General features: G+C 35.2%; 1 protein-coding gene across 7 annotated transcripts in view; it reads right to left on the reverse strand.

The window, feature by feature from the left end:
• FARS2 (phenylalanyl-tRNA synthetase 2, mitochondrial) overlaps positions 1-16420 on the reverse strand; it is a 470289-nt gene that overhangs the window by 360271 nt on the left and 93598 nt on the right. For 6 of the 7 annotated variants that reach the window (XM_039869411.1, XM_039869408.1, XM_039869409.1 and 3 more), the window contains one exon: positions 3208-3842. In XM_039869411.1, the coding sequence (XP_039725345.1) occupies positions 3208-3819 (612 nt within the window). In that variant the 5' untranslated portion in view covers positions 3820-3842. Of the gene's footprint in view, positions 1-3207; positions 3843-5858; positions 5864-16420 lie in introns of those variants that run through there. The other variant, XM_039869410.1, reaches the window with a different exon arrangement.

The raw sequence follows: 16420 nt of genomic DNA on the forward strand, positions 1-16420 counted from the left end.
CCAGCTCTCTTACAGATGTTATCTATAGTTTTGGGTTTTGCTATTCCAGATGGCTGTATCTGTTTTTGTAAGATTTGGGATTATTTAAAACTATATAACCACCTCCTTTCTAATGTTTCAGAACAATGCTGCTTACTTTTAGCATCTTAAACTGAACACTTAATTTTTGATTTTGAGGGTTTAAATTTTTTCTTAAATAAATATACTTAAAACAAAATGTACCACAAGTACCTTTATAACTATATCCCATCTATTTTGCTTTATTAATGTTAACTGTGATCGTATGATTTAAATGGGGTCTACCAAGTTTCTGTAAAATAAAGTAACTGTTTTCCCTCACATCTAAGCAGTATGAAATGAGAATCTTCAATGCTGGTTAGTGATAAGTAATTTGTGATTTACTGTAATATTTCTCTTTAACCTATGAATCTATAGCTGTGAATTCTCAAATGTCTGAGGATAAGAAAATGTTCTTACTTTCTACATAAACTATATTGTACTCAGGCATAATTCTACTTATGTTATTAATTCTTTGACATTTGTTTAGATTTCAACTGTCAACATGGACAACTTATTTAAAGTATTCCATGTGACTGTATACTTCCGACTCTTGACTATAGAATTTATTCGTAATGTGTGATGTGTATCTATACACACAGTTATAGAATTTTAAAAATAAACATAAATCAAGCCTATTGATCATAGTTTTCAGATTATATCTTTACTCATTTTGTCTGCTTAATTCATTTTATTTTGATTGAGGTCATTTAATATCTATACAATAACTATGAATTTGTCAAACACAATTTTTATTTCTTCAATTTTAATTTATGCATTAAGGCTACAATGTTGGGCATATTGAAATTCCTAATTCACAAAGCATCTTGGTTGATATATTATCCCTCTTTATTCACATCTATCATTTTTCCATAAATTCTATTTTGTCTAATATTAGTATTGCTGTACCAGCTTTCTTTTGGTAAGTATTTGCTTGATATATCTTTTTCCTGCCCCTTACTTTCAAGCTCTGGTATGGGCTTTTTTCAGGTTTCTGTAATTAAAAAATGTCCAATCTGATAATGTATGTCTGTAATCAGTAAGTTTAATCCATTTAAATTTGTGACTACTAATACATTTTACCTTTTTTTTCCAAACAAGAAAAGGTTTTCTTCACAATTAACAGTTAAATACTGTTGACCCTTGAACAACCTGAGGAGTTAGAGACACTAACCCTCCACAAAACAGAAACCCATGTACAACTTTAGACCCAAAACTTAACTATTACTTGCCTACTGCTGACCAGCTTTACTAATAATATAAACAGCTGATTAACATATTTTGTATATTATATGTATTATATATTCTATTCTTGCAATAAAGTGGGCTAGAAAAAAGAAAATGTTATTAGGAAAATATATTTACAGTACTATATGTATTAATTTTTAAAAATCTACATATAAGTGGAACTGTGCAGTTCAAACTCGTGTTATTAAGGGTCAGCTATAACATATGTATTGTAATAGTTCCATTTCAGTGTTTACCAGTGTTTCTTTCACCTCGCACCTCTCTATTCACTTTTCTTCTTGCTGAAATACACCTTATAGTACTTAAAGTAATAATTATAAAGATTAAATAACAGGAAAACTTTAAAACATAACAATATGATTTTTTAAGTTACATATGTAGCATAATTAAAACTACTGAAAAAAAATCCTATTCATAGGGGAATAAACTGAAAGAAGAAAAAAAAACATTTTTTTGAGAGTTAAGATTAGGTCAGACTTACAATCAACACTTTGGTTAAGACCAGGAATTCAAAAACCACCTCCCCTTTCTCTCACCTCATTCTAGGAACTAATGCTCCACTTGGGTCATAAGCAGGTCCCACTTACAAAGCAGCTTTATGAAAAGCAACACAATACAGTAGAACGAACAATAAACTCAGAAGACCTAAGTTCAAGTTTTAGCTCTGCCACCAACGGGTTGGGTAACCTTGGGCAAGTCAGTAAACCTTCCAGGACTTCAGATTCCTTGTGGTTGAAGTAGAAATAATCTATCTCACAAGGCTTTTATTAGGAGTAAATGAAACAATAAGCATGTAAGTACTTAAATGATAACATCAGACATATGTATGTGTAAATTTTTTTAACTCTAAAGCAGAACATACTGTAACATTATCAGATTCAATTAACTATGCCTGCTACCCACTAAATCAGACTGAACCCAAAACAAATATGACACAAGATAAGAAGTAATTCTCTACTCTCTTCTTATTTTCCACTTTCTAAGGGAGCCTTGATTTTTCTTCCATTAAAATGCTAGTGTGAGTCTCAGAGCTTCCACTGCCACTTTCACGGCATGCAGCTTACAAACCAGTGAGTGCTTTCCTTATTTTATTTTTATTTTTTAATGAGATAAGCTGGGCTGAGCGCCTGCCCGCTGCCATGACCTGGATATCACATTACTGGCATCACATCTCTTCTAGCACATTAATTGTGGGTGATATTCTATCTATCTGGTCATATTTCCCAGATTTTAACCTGTCTTTGTTCATTTCCCTTTCATTTCCTAATAAATCTGTATCCTTAATAGTCATTATCCCTAACTTAGAAAATAGTCAGATATTCCATGTACTAAGAATGCCCGTCTAAGTAGCTCTGAGATCAAGCTTGGATAGACTTTTTGTATAAAGATAACCCATTACTGTGTTATCACAGATTCACAGGAAAATAGCACGTCCTAAGACAAAAGGTTGTCTCCTACAACATGACTCACAGTTTACAGTCTAAGCCAATAAACCACCAGTCTTCTTCACTATAGTATAAGAAATTCATTAATTTCTAACAACATGAACACATAATTAACTTCTACTAACTGAAAACTGGAATAACCTGACCATAAGTTTCAGCATTGTATCATTAGCCATCTCGGTGAGGGTAAATTTGAGCCACTGACCATTCATTCTTAGGAAGAAACCTTGAGAAAGGATGAGGTCAGACAAGAGAAAACAAAGACCTACCAATATCTATAGTTTGTGATGCAACAAATCAGTCAAAAAATATTGAGGCTCGGCCTATACAAAGGATGGCATTAAGGAAAAATAATTCATGAACGCAAAAGACAACTGTACTGGTTTCGCTGAGATAAGCTTTAGTGACCTCAACAAGAATGTCCATGCTGTCCTTCAACAACTGTCTCAAGACTCACCTCATGCTTGGAGAAGAGCCGGACAGCCTCCAGCTGGTGGAAAACGGGGTAGTGCTGGGAGTCAATCTGGTCACGCCGGTAAACGTCGCCCACCACCAGGAAGGCATCCAGCCCAGCGTGCAGCAGGTCCCACTGATGCGCAGAGGTGTGCGCTCGTAGCATGTGAGTCCGATTCAGGTAATAGTTGTCACCCTTCTTCCGGCTGGGGTGGTCAGCTGGGATGAGCAAGCTGTCAAAGTTCTGCCAGGTCGTGACCACCGGAGAAAGGTCATCGTAGACGGAGAACAGAGGAGTCCCAAAGCGCCCCACGTACTGCTTGTAGAAGTGCTCCTTCACCCTCTCCTTGATCAGCCAAAGAGGATGATGCCGCTTGTTGTGCAGATTTCTGCCAACCCTGGAGAGGACTTTCCGGGAGAGGTTGCTGTAGTCGTCCAGAGGGTAGGATTTACCAAGCAGCTCCACCAAACCACCTGGAGCTCCTCCGACAGTAAACTCTGAAACAGCAGGCCTTGAGCCCAAGGCCTGATGCTGATGGCCTCTGGAGACACTGCTGGCCTTCCTCACCAGGTAGACACGCATGCGGGCAACTCTTCTGAGAGCTGAACAAACCATTGTAGAAGCTGCTTTCACAGATTCTGAAAAGAACATACATGCAAAGCACAAGTCAAGTTTTACTCTGAGAAAAGTGTGTCTTTTGTGTCCCCCACCAGCTCCCCATTGTCCTACTAACATCTCTGCTTCCTCCATCACCTCCCCCACATACACAGAAGATCCAATTAAGGAAATCTGCGGAGAGAGGCTTAATATTTACTGCTCTAAATCAAAAGAATCCTGAACGTCACTTTTAGATCCCTAATCTCTAGTTGTCCTTCCTTTGCCATTTAGATCTTTGGGTTTAAAGAAAATTTCCATTATCAGGATATGTCATGTTCTGAGCACCTCATGTTGAATAAAACTTATAAATATGACTTCTTTTTTTTTTTTTGCTACATTTTAGGTCCAAAAATCTTCAGAGAAATCATCTAAAAGAAAGGACTTTTAGCAGGGTCCCACATTAATTAAAGGAAGCAAATGATTGCATATACGCCTCTGAAGTATAGCAGAAGCAATATTTGAAATAGCCATCCTGAACATCTCTTCTGCCTTTCTTCTTCATAACTACAAAGTTTTGCTTACCTTTGACAGAGCATGACTTCTGGATTATTTCACTAAATTACAAAATGACATTAACAACATTTTTTTTTTTGACGTCTCGAATAAAATACACCACTTTAGGTGTGTGGTTATTTTTATTTAATACTTTTAAAAATAAAAATGAAAAACTTAAGGAAATAGCACACAAAGTGAAAGACTATACCAATGGACAGCTGAAATTATTTTCATAAAAATAAATCCTTTCTATCTTCACATCTGTTCATGTCATTTAAACTTGATACCATTGCAGCATCCCATCAATTATACTTTCATTTTGTAAAAGGCCAAGTTTCTACTACACACCCACAATAAACCAAGAGCAGGACTAAACTTACTTGGAAAGGGATGCAGAGAAGCCAGAAGCCAGAATATTTACCATATCATTTAAAAAAAATGCCTAGAATTTAATAAGAGCACCAAATTTCACAGATGAAAGTCACCTTGGTAGTCATCTAGTACAGGCTGTCCATGTCACAGATGAGGTATCAAAGGCCCAGACACAGGTGACCAAACCATAAGGTACTGGGAAAGATAAGACAACATTGCAGGATTTGGGACCACTTAACATAGTATTCTTTCTCTACTGTCACAGAACAAGTTTTAAATTGACTCAGGGATCCCGGTTATAAAATCTTTAGATGCCATATCCCTATGTTCATAAAAAATTTACTAAGAACTTAAATCACCCAAATCCATCTTCTACAATTGTGAATTCTCATCTATTAGGCTACTTTACAGCATACAATCATGTGGTTATTTTACTTCAAGGGCTCTACAATCACACCAAGAAAATGCATAACTTCATGATATTAACCTGCATTAGGAGAGAATTATACTGCTCCAAATGACCATCAAAAACATATGTAGTATGTAGCCAGGCAGCACAGTTCACCAGATTAAAAAACAGAATTGAAAATATCTAGCACCAAGTTAAATTATCATGTGTGTGTCACTGCTTATTAGAAGCTTGTGCATAGCACCTTTGTCTGACACTGCCGTCATGTCAGAAGTTTTTGAAGATTCTCAGGAACTCTCTGGATTTATTCATTTATGGCACTGTTTTGTCAAAGTTGTTTTGAAAAGTGTTTTTTGGCTCAGATTCAACAGAAATCTGTCTTCCCATCTACAGTGTTCAATGGCTTGTCAGTGCAGTAGATAGGAATTTTAAATATGTTTATGCCACCTTATACATCTTAGCACAAAGTTATATTGTTAGGTTGTTAACTACCTAGCCCACTGCCCTTGGCAAAACACAAGAAAGCATTTCTTCCTTCCAAAGGCATACGCTGCTATACTAAGTTCAGAATTCTTCTGGAAAAGGTGCTTTTGATGCACTTATTTATACATTACTGACTTCCTTTTCCTTCTCAGTCCCTAGCTCCTCACACATCCAGACCCATTTCTAGGTTGTTTCCATAAATAGGCACCATTCGACGTCCTTTCTTTGTTCTGCTCACCCACCACTCGCTTTCATTTTCTTGTCTTCATTTTCAGACTTTATATCTATCTGCTTATCCCCTGCATATATTCTCCACTGTCATTTCTGCCAACTCAAAACACTTGTATTTTTCTATTATCATCTTTTAGAGAGAAAGAATAATGACTACAATAGTTTTCCCACATCCAACTGAAAAGTAAATTTCTTTCTTTTGCCTTTATCAAGTCTATAAGAAATAGTTCATCTGGAATATACAGGAGACCCAGGAAAATAACACCACTACCAACAGTGTTCTTTAACTGGTACATTGGTCTTCCAAGTCATCCTTTCAAAAGCTCGGTAAGAATATGTATTATTCTTACCATTTGACAAAGAAACTAAGGCTCAGGTAGATCTTATAATTTGCAAAAACTCATATTCCTACCCATGGACAAAGTTCAGAACTCTGAGCAACTCAAGTACTATTCAATCAAAATAGACCCAAAACTATTAAATTCAAAATACATCTCTTAATTACCTATCTTAACTTCTATCTTATCTGAACAATGTATTTTATAAAGCAATGCATTTTAAATATATAAATGAATACATGAATGAATATATCAATAAATCAAATAAAATATATTAGACTAAATGGTGGAAGTGAAATATTGTTTAACACAGGACCCGAAGCCCAAACCTGCCCATGTCCTGTTTTTGTAAATAAAGTTTTGTTGTAACCCAGGAAAGCCCATTTGTTTACATATTGTCTATGATAGCTTTTCTACTATAAAGGCAGAGCTGAATAGTTGCCCCAGAGGCTGTACAGCCTACAGACCTAAAATACTTATCTTGTCCTTTACAGAAGGAGTTTGCTGAGCCCTGTTCTAGCTTACCTCTAAAAAGTTTTCCATGCTATTAAGCATATCTTCCTAGTCACAAATATATGTCAATTATAAAGCCACTAAAAGTAACAAAAGTCCAATGTGGATATTAAATATGCTAACACTGGTACACAAGAGGCAGTGAGACCAATCGCAAGAAGAATTAATACAACAGAATGGGCAAAAGATCACACTTTGCAGAAACCTCCATGTGGGTATGACCCTAAGTCTGCCACTTAGGTGCTGTGTGTTATCCTTGGACAAATTAATTGACCTTTCTGGCCCTCAAGTTTCTCATGTATGAAATACAGAAAATAATGCCTATCTCTAGTACAAAAATTAAACTTGATCCTCTTCATAATACACTTAACTTATATTGCCCAGTTGAGGGACTTAATTTTTAATTGTATTTAATTTTACTTAATTTTAATTTAAATGGCTCCATGTGACTTGTAGCTACCATATTGCACAGGGCAGATTTAGACCCTCATATAAGAAAAATGGGAATTATATACCCAAAACAATCAAAACTGATTCCCAAGAATATATCTTAATATACAAACTAGCTTCAAAAAGTGTAATTTCAACTTTTATACAAACAGAGGGAGATATTCAATCTTCAGCAGAATTAAAAAAAAAAAAAATAGAAACATAGAAAGGCCCACAGAGGTCATTTAGTCCAAAGCTCACATTTTGTAGATAAGGACACCAAGTCACAGATTAGCTGTGTTTCCAAGGATGTTCAGCCGATCAATCATAGTCACAGGTGGTAACAGAACCCAGAGGTCTCATTGCCAGGTAAATGTTCTTTCTACTTCAAGTTAAGTCTAGTTAAAATCTCACATATATGTGGAATCTAAAAAAGTTTAATTCATAGAAGCAAAGAGTAGAAAGTAGGTAGGGAAAATGGGAAGATATTGGTCAAAGGTGACAAAGGTGCAGTCAGTAGGAAGAGTAAGCCTAGAGCTCTAATGCACAACACGACTATAGTTAGTAATACTGTATTCAATACCGGAAAATTGCTGAGAGTAGACTTCAGGTACTCTCATTATACATACAAAAAATGGTAACTATGTGAGGAGATGATGTGTTAATTAGCTTGACTGTAGAAATCATTTCACTATGCATATGTGTATCAAATCATCGTACTGTATATCTTAAACATATACAATTTTTATTTTAAAAATTAAGTTAAAATAAATTTAATTAATAAAAATAAAAAGGTATCTGAGGCATCTTATTATACGGTTATAGATCGCACCACTATGTATCAAGCACAGTGACTATGAACTAGTAAAACATCGAATAAATGTTAGAAATGAATTTTCTAATTGCTTAAACAGTCTTTCCTTTCAATCTCCTTCAGTTTTGCGTATAAAGGAGACACTAAATAGTACATGAACTCCACCAGACTAGTAATTTGTCTCAAGTGCAATTAGCTTACTGGAAAGGGCCATGGTAAGCAAGCATGACCTACATATGGCCACAACTACACAAAAGATCAGGCACATTCCATTACCCTCCAGATGCAGTATTTAAAAACAGTTTTTACTGAGAAAAATGAAGCTTGACTCAGTCAACACATAGTTTACACATTTTACTCTACTAAAAAACGATGGAGAGATTGCTAACTTCCATTAACTTTTACTCAAAAAAGGCAAGGCAAGAGTATGTTTTCGTTTCTGCTGAGTAGTATAAATACAAAGGCAGTTCCCCATGTTACCGGTGGGAGTATTATTGGTTCAACCTTTCTAGAAAGCAATTTAGCACTATCAAGAGACTAAAAACTGCTCATACCTTTTGACAGGGTAATTACCCTTCTAGGAATTTATCACAAGGGAATAATGTAAATGAAGATAGATATTAAACATGAAGTTTCATTACAGTATGATTTGTAATAGAAAAATATTATAAACATAAGCATTCCTAACAAGGGAATGATTAAGTAAATTATAGTAGAGCCATAAAATATTATGCACTCATAAAGTATAATGGTTGCAAAGAGTTAATGATATAATTGTACACTTATAAAGTGATAAATAAGATATAAAATTGTATGTAGGATTTGATCTTAACCATGTAAATATATATCTACCTATAAATACATGCACATTATATTTAGAAACCTTGGGGAAAACTATACAAGATTTAAAAGCTATTATACCTGATAATAATTTCCTATTTCATACCTTTATATATCTAAATTTTCTAAATAGGTATCTATCACATTTTTAATTAAATGTTTTATTTTGAAAAAATTGAATTATTTTTGTAAGAAAGACTTACTTTAAAATATCTGTTGAGTTGAGCTATAGTCACTTTAATAGCCTATAGTAAACCTGCTTAAAATTATATCAAGAATAAATGCAAATGTACAAATATAACATTGCCATAGTTTAATTAATTGTGTTCAGTGACCAGCTCAGCAATTATTTTTTATAACAATGCAGGTGGAATGTCTGGCATATAAAAAACTTCTTTGCCTTTACAATGTTCTTTCTCTAGATATAAATCGACTTTCATAAGCACAATTCCAATCACTTGATGGTATTTTCCCAAGACGTTCAGATTTTCTAGGAAATTGATAATATCGGCTTCTATACCAAATAAATATTTCTCAATTAAACCAATTAATGAAGTCCTTAATACATGTTAAAGTTACGCTGTATTTAGTTTTGAGAAATTTCTTATTTCTAAGGAAAATATTCACTAAAACTTATTTCAAATTAAGTTAATACCTATGCCATATATGCAGCATTGTTTGGGGCTGCCAGAGGATCTCAGAAAGTAAGTCAATATTGCTATTACTGTAATAATCATTAGCCTTGCTCTGGACATCTAATGATGAGCCTGGAACATCATCCTCAAATCATGAGCATCACTGATACATGGCCTTTAAAAAGGCTTGTTCCTGTTTCTTTAACATGGGTTTCTATCTGAGCAGGCTTTCCTCAACTGAGTCACTCCTTGCCCACTGTTATCACTGCATACTTGCTGTTCAAGGCCAGGAATTAACCAACAATACATTTTTCACTATAGTGCTCTTATGGAGATTTTTCACCTGCTCTGATGTACATTTTCCGACACCAGCAATTTTCCAATTCTCTGCAGACACCAGATAAGGGACCTACAATTTAACTCAATTCTGAGCCTGAAGGTAGCAGTGTTAGATCCAACAGGTTAAGGGGCTCGGTCCCACAAGACTGTCCTCTCTCCCCACTTCAGAGGCCACTCACAAGGTCCAGGTGATGACTGACTATAAATCAGAGGTTCCCTTAATTTAGGTTCAACTAATTTGCTAGAGCGGTTAACATAACTCAGGAAAACATTTTACTTACTTACTATATTATCAGTTTATTACAACAAGATATAATTCAAGAACAGCTAGACAGAAGAGACACATATGGCAAGGTATGTGAGAAGGGGCCCAGAGCTTCCATACCCTCTCTAGGCACACCACCCTCTCAGCACCTCCACATGTTCACCGACCCTGAAGCTCTCTGAACCACGTTCTTCTGGGTTTTTATGGAGGCTTCGTAACGTAGGCATGATTAGTTAAATCTTTGGCCACTGGTGACTGGGTTCAATTTCCAGTCCCCTTAGCCCGCCCCAGAGGTCTGGTTGGTTCCCCTGGCAATGAGCCCTCATCCTCCAGTTATCTAGGAACTTGCCAAAAAACACGTAATTAACATAAGTGCAAGCGTGGTGGAAAAGAGATTATTATTTGAATAACAAAAGATCCATTTCACCTTTATGTCTCTGCAGTTACTTCAGGAACTAGAAACAAAACTAAATATTATAATAAAAGATGCCCCTATAAGTTATAATTACATGGGTTACAACTGCAATTAGAAATTATGAGTTGTTTTAGGAACTATGTGCTGAAAAGAAGGGACAAAGACCAAATATATATTTCCTATTACAAATCACATTATTACATCTGTATTCATGATGTCACCATCACCATCGGCAACACTACCCTCATGCTTGTCTAAATTTAATACCATTTCAGCAATTTACCCATCATTCAAGGAATGCACAAGAGGTACAACATTATCAAAACCAGCATTTACTCAACTTATTTACTACTCTAGCTAATCAACTGCTGGCATGAGAAGTGTGACATAATCTTTCATTGGTAACATGAAATCCTTCAATGTCTTCTTTGCAGGTTCACTTTCAAATACAACTGTAGTCCAAAGTCACTGCCAAGTATTTGCTGGTGTTAATTCATCAACCTCATTTCAAGCATTAGCAATTGCATAAACAGCATTTTTGCGTGTGAGTACTCCCCAGCCTGTCCCACACAAAGGCAAAATATGATCCTATAACTGGAAAAAGTCCTCAGACAAGAAGAGAAAGAGACAGACAGAGACAGAGACAGAGAGGCAGAGAGACAGAGAGACAGAGAGAGAAACAAAGAAACAAAGAGACATGCAGGTACTTGACATAAGAGGCAGAGTAAATGTGAAGTGTTCCGCAAACCTACAGATGATATCCAGAGTAACTCAGGAGATTCAGGCAGAGCACTGATAGTGTCTGCTGACAGGAGTTACTTCTTTTTCTTGGGTTCCTTCATCCATAAAATGGAGGAATATAATAGCTCCTATCTCATAAGGGAATGTGAGGATTAATTAGTTAAAGTATCTGCAGTATTTAAGAGTCAAAAATGCTTTTTTTTTTTTTTTTGGTCCAACTACTTTAAGTGTCATTTTACCCTTAATCAATATCTTTGCAAACTTCTAAGGCATTCTTATTTTTCCTAATGCAATATTCTCTTTTTTTCCACTCATTCACCCACCTCCCTCCCCTTTGGCAACCATCAGCTTGTTCTCTATATCTATGGGTGTGTTTGTTTTGTTTATTTTTTTTAAGATTCACATATAAGTGAAATCATATAGTATGTCTTTTACTTATTTCGCTTGCACAATACCCTCTAGGCCCATTCACGTTGCTACAAATAGTAAGATTTCATTCCTTTTTATTGCTCAGTAATATTCCACTGTGTATGTATAAGTGTATGTGTATGTATCACATATTCTTTATCCATTCATCTATTAACAGACATCTATGTTGCTTCCAGTCATGACTATTGTACATAATACTGTAATGAACACGGGGATGTACATCTTTTTGAATTAGTATTTCTCTTTTCTTTAGATAAATACTCAGAAGCAGAATTGCTGGGTCATACACAAATAGCATTTTTAAGGCTGAGCTCTTTCAGAAGGTCTTGGAACCTGAGTAATCTATTAACTAAAGCAAGCATATAGTTTTGTTCTAGTTTTTAATACTTGTTCTTTAGGAGGCATAAAACTTCTTGGTTGCCAGGCTCTATTATAGATGTCAAATTGTTGGGTAGGCAAATTTCAAAAACATTAATTGCACAAATAGCTGAAAACAACAAAATTTCACTTTTCTTCCAGTCCAGCTTATTAGAGAGCCCTTATTGCATGTACAAAGTGGTAATGAATTAGTCAGAAAATATTTCTCTGGTTACCTCTACTTTCTCATATAAATAATGATGCCTAAGTAAATTGCATATACCTCTCGAACCTGAAGTAAGTTCTCCATTCTCTGCCAACTTTATCTTCAGTGTGCCTGCAACACTGACATATCCAAAAAGAGTCACCCAATGGTTAGCATTCTTAAAACCAGTTGGTGCTTTCCCATTGTTTATCCTTTTTTCTAGAAACCTAGTCTCATACAATGCCTTCATCTACAGTGTAAATCTGTTCCAGACTAGCTATGATCAGCAAAGTTTTTCAATGCAGACTTTCAGATACTTTACACCATGAAGTTTCTGAAACTTCTTCAGCTAATCTCTGAGTATCTATACTCACTTTTGACAGTTTTTTTTTTTTTATGGTATAGCCTAAGTTATTTCATAACCAATAAATCACACTTTCAATTCTTCACCATCCAATCCTCTCTATTAATGCACAGTCAACATTTGCATTGTAGGGCTATGTAATGTTTCCCTATTTGTCACTAGTTCCTGGTCATCACTGTCTCTATAAAAATTCCACACAACTCACCTGTGTCTTTAGGTTGTATATGGTGGGGCTCCCACATACATAAAATACCTCACAGATATACCACAATTAGATTTATAATAATTCTATTGTAGGTGCTACTGATTATAATAGATGCTTTCAGTTCTTCTTTTGACAGTGTTGGGACCCAGGGCAGGCACCTCAAAATATCCTACATTGGTATACTGATTATTTTGAATTAAAGTTACGTGACAAGCAGATGGAGTTAGAGAGCACACTGACCCTCTCTTGTCTTTTTGTGGAGGAAGCAATTCTCTTCATTGAAAGATGCTCCCCTTGCTCCAAGCAGGAAAGCCATCCTTAGAGCTAGAGTTAAGGAATTCAGGATCAAAAGAGCCTGTGTAAACAAACTTTGTTGCTTCTTTGTTAATTTACTACCCAAGCCAAATTTTGTTTAGATTCCTCACTAATAGCACCAACTTTTTTGTCCTGTCAATGCCTCACAAATTTATTGTTTCTTTGTCTAAAAGGTATAAAAAGTTCATCATCTCAGAGCATCATGCATGATTCTCCTATGCCCAGGCATTAAATTGGTATTTTTCCTGTTAATCTGATTCTATGTCAATTTTATTATTAGTCCAACTCTAAGAACTTAAAAAAGGTAGAGGGGGAAGAATTCTTCACCTCCCCAATAACGGTTATCCACAGGGCTGTCTCTAACTCCTTTTTTATATTTCCAAAGTAAAAATATTTTCAGAAACACACTTACACACACACACACCCCTAGAAATCAACATAGATTATTAGCATGACCAGTACCAGTACTAAAATAATTCACACATAAAATCAGTTCAGTTCAGATTTTACTGACAAATGAGTTTTGTCACCACATTTACAAAAAATATATAAATAAATAAATGACAAAACTTTCAGTATTCAGAATTTTTTCAGATTTTGGAATTACAAATAAGAGATTATGGGCCACCCCCAATATGGCCCCTTTCCTCAGCTTTTCTACCTTCACTTCCATTCCATACTGTGCATTACAGGAGGCCCCTCTAAAATATAGATGTGACCATGTCAATTTTCTGATGGAAAACCCTTAACAGTTTACAATATTAAGTCTAGATTACTTTACAGTCCTATCCTAAACTGCCTTTCCTGCACCCTCTTGGCTTCTTTCCCAGGACACTCAGCATGTTTCAGTTCTCAGGCACCTATGTGTTAGAGAATGATCCCAGGATTTTGAGTCCTTCCATAACTAGCATTTTCTTTAACTCTGATATATTAACATAGGTATGTTAATAGTGTTATCAGAATTTTAATTATATGGCAAAACAGTAATTTAGTTCAATTAAAGTGATTTCACCTCTCCTACCTCATAGGTGACACTGAACAGAAGGGAAATGTAATTTAATAAATTGGAAAATAAAATACATCATGTTATATTAGTAGAAGAAGCCTATCGGAATTCAAGAAAATCTATATCAATGTGCATTTATACATTTCAGAGAAACTAAGAGATTAGGCTATAGAATGTTTACATTACCTAAACCAAAGAAATTAGAGAAGCTAAGAACACACATGAAATTTTATCAAATAAGACAAATGTCTTACAAATTAAAATGTACAAGCCAAGCTCCTGGTCCTGGTGATCCCAGCCAGAGTTCTTTCCAACTGAGAGTGAAACTATAATGAAAATTCCACATGCAAATGAAGTCAGTCATCAGAGACAAGGCAACACATTATCTAGATAGCTCTACCTAGAGAATAACTAGGGGGATATTATTCTGGGAGTTTTGTACAACACATGAAGAATAAAATCTCTAAGAGTCCAGTTTGGATGTGCAGAAGAACAGAAGATACTGTTTCTATAAATTCTGGAACTAATTGGACACCAGAAAAACTTATTTCCTGCTGGCTTGGTCGAAATCAACATAAATAACCTAGATGTTTAAAATAAAAATATTCACACTTTTCATGCCAAATGAACCCAGGAATAATTATCTGTGGACATGCTTATCTCTCCAGGTAGAAATTAACTAATATAAGGTCAAATGGACACTGTTTTGAAATCATTAACTTGCAATAACATGAAATCCCTGGGAGAATGTTTTAACACACAGTTGTACTAAGAGCATCCCATACTCCTTCCTTGAGTTTTGTCCACTTGGACACGATTATGACTTTTTTACAATCATCCGGTATACCTAATCCCTAGACATAACTGTAGGCACTGATAACAATGATCTTGCTTTTCTACCATGGGCACTTTAGCAGCATTGAATAGAATAAAGTAAATAAATTATTTTCTCTAAGGATTCACCAAGATGTGTTTTTCTGATTGATTCGGGGCACATATAAAGTGACAAAAGGAAAGCAGGAAGCTGCAGCTCCAGCTCACAAGAGAGTCTACAGCACAGAAATACCAGCAGCCCCTTACCATTCACAAAAGTTCTTATCTTGAATGGATAAATTTAAGTAACGTTTACCTCAAATGACTATTTATCCATCATTGGTTTCAACAATGTATTTAAGTCATGGCTTAAAGCCACCAGCAAAAAATTGGCACTGGACTTTGCCTGGGCCACATGGCTTCTGCGGGTTGGCAGAGGCCCAGTTACCATATTAATGAGTATGCCATTTGTCAAGACAATTATGCAAGAACTTGGCAGCTGCACATAAAGGGCAAGCCCAATGAGAGACAGTGCCAGAGTACGCGGATCAGAGAGCCTAAAAAACCCCTTGATACTTCAGTCTTCTTTTGTAATAGTTACCTTTTGGGAAGACAATATCTTTTATTAAAATGAAGTCTAAGGGGAGGGGAAAAGGAGCAGAGAAAGTAATTCTAAACATAGTCATTATTTGAATATACAATGCCATGTTCCCATTTAGAAGAGATATCTTTTCATCACTGCAATTCAGTTGAGAAATGACTCTGTTTCTTTGCTAACAAATGCTACATTTTCAAGAATGAAAAATTTGAAAATGTTCTCTCACACTAGAAGCTTCTTAATTGTCAAGAATATAGGAGTACTCCAGAAAACTATCTTGTGATGGACATAAAAATAAATGGGAAAATACAAATTTTTCAAGGTTTTCTTTTTCTTTTTTTTTTTAACACAAATCATGGTATCTAGTTTCAAGAGAAATCAGTTCTGCTGTCATAAGTCAAAAGGTTAAAACCTATAACTAAACAAATGTATGAGGGGATGACTGCAGACCAAAGACCCTGCAAAATTAATTTGAAGGTTGATTAATACATGTCTAAAGACATCACCGTATTTGAAACTGCAGGTGGACTCCCAACCACACTTTCACTTAAGGAAAGTATCATCAGTTAAAATTAAGTTACCGATATCCATTAAAATTAAAGAGTATTTTTCTAAAATGTCACAGAAAAAAAATCCTCTCAATGTATGTAAAAGTAAACACACACACACACACACACACACGCACGCACGCACTAAATAAATAAAACAAAAATATCAAACTCATCCTTTATGCGGCTTTTATCATCTCCTCAAAAGCAAGTGAAACATCAAAACTGCTAACCTCAACTTAAATCAACCTACTAGTCATCATTTATTTTTATTTTTAATTAAAGGTACTTACTTTACTAGAATATGTAGTTCTACATATTCCGTATTTGGAAAATGACAACATTATTAATTATCCACTAAATTCAGCAAAAAAAAAAAAAAAAGTAATAATCTTCCTAA

Source organism: Pteropus medius, unplaced genomic scaffold, assembly GCF_902729225.1.
Source record: "Pteropus medius unplaced genomic scaffold, Ma_sr-lr_union100, whole genome shotgun sequence".
Classification (NCBI taxonomy): domain Eukaryota; kingdom Metazoa; phylum Chordata; class Mammalia; order Chiroptera; family Pteropodidae; genus Pteropus; species Pteropus medius.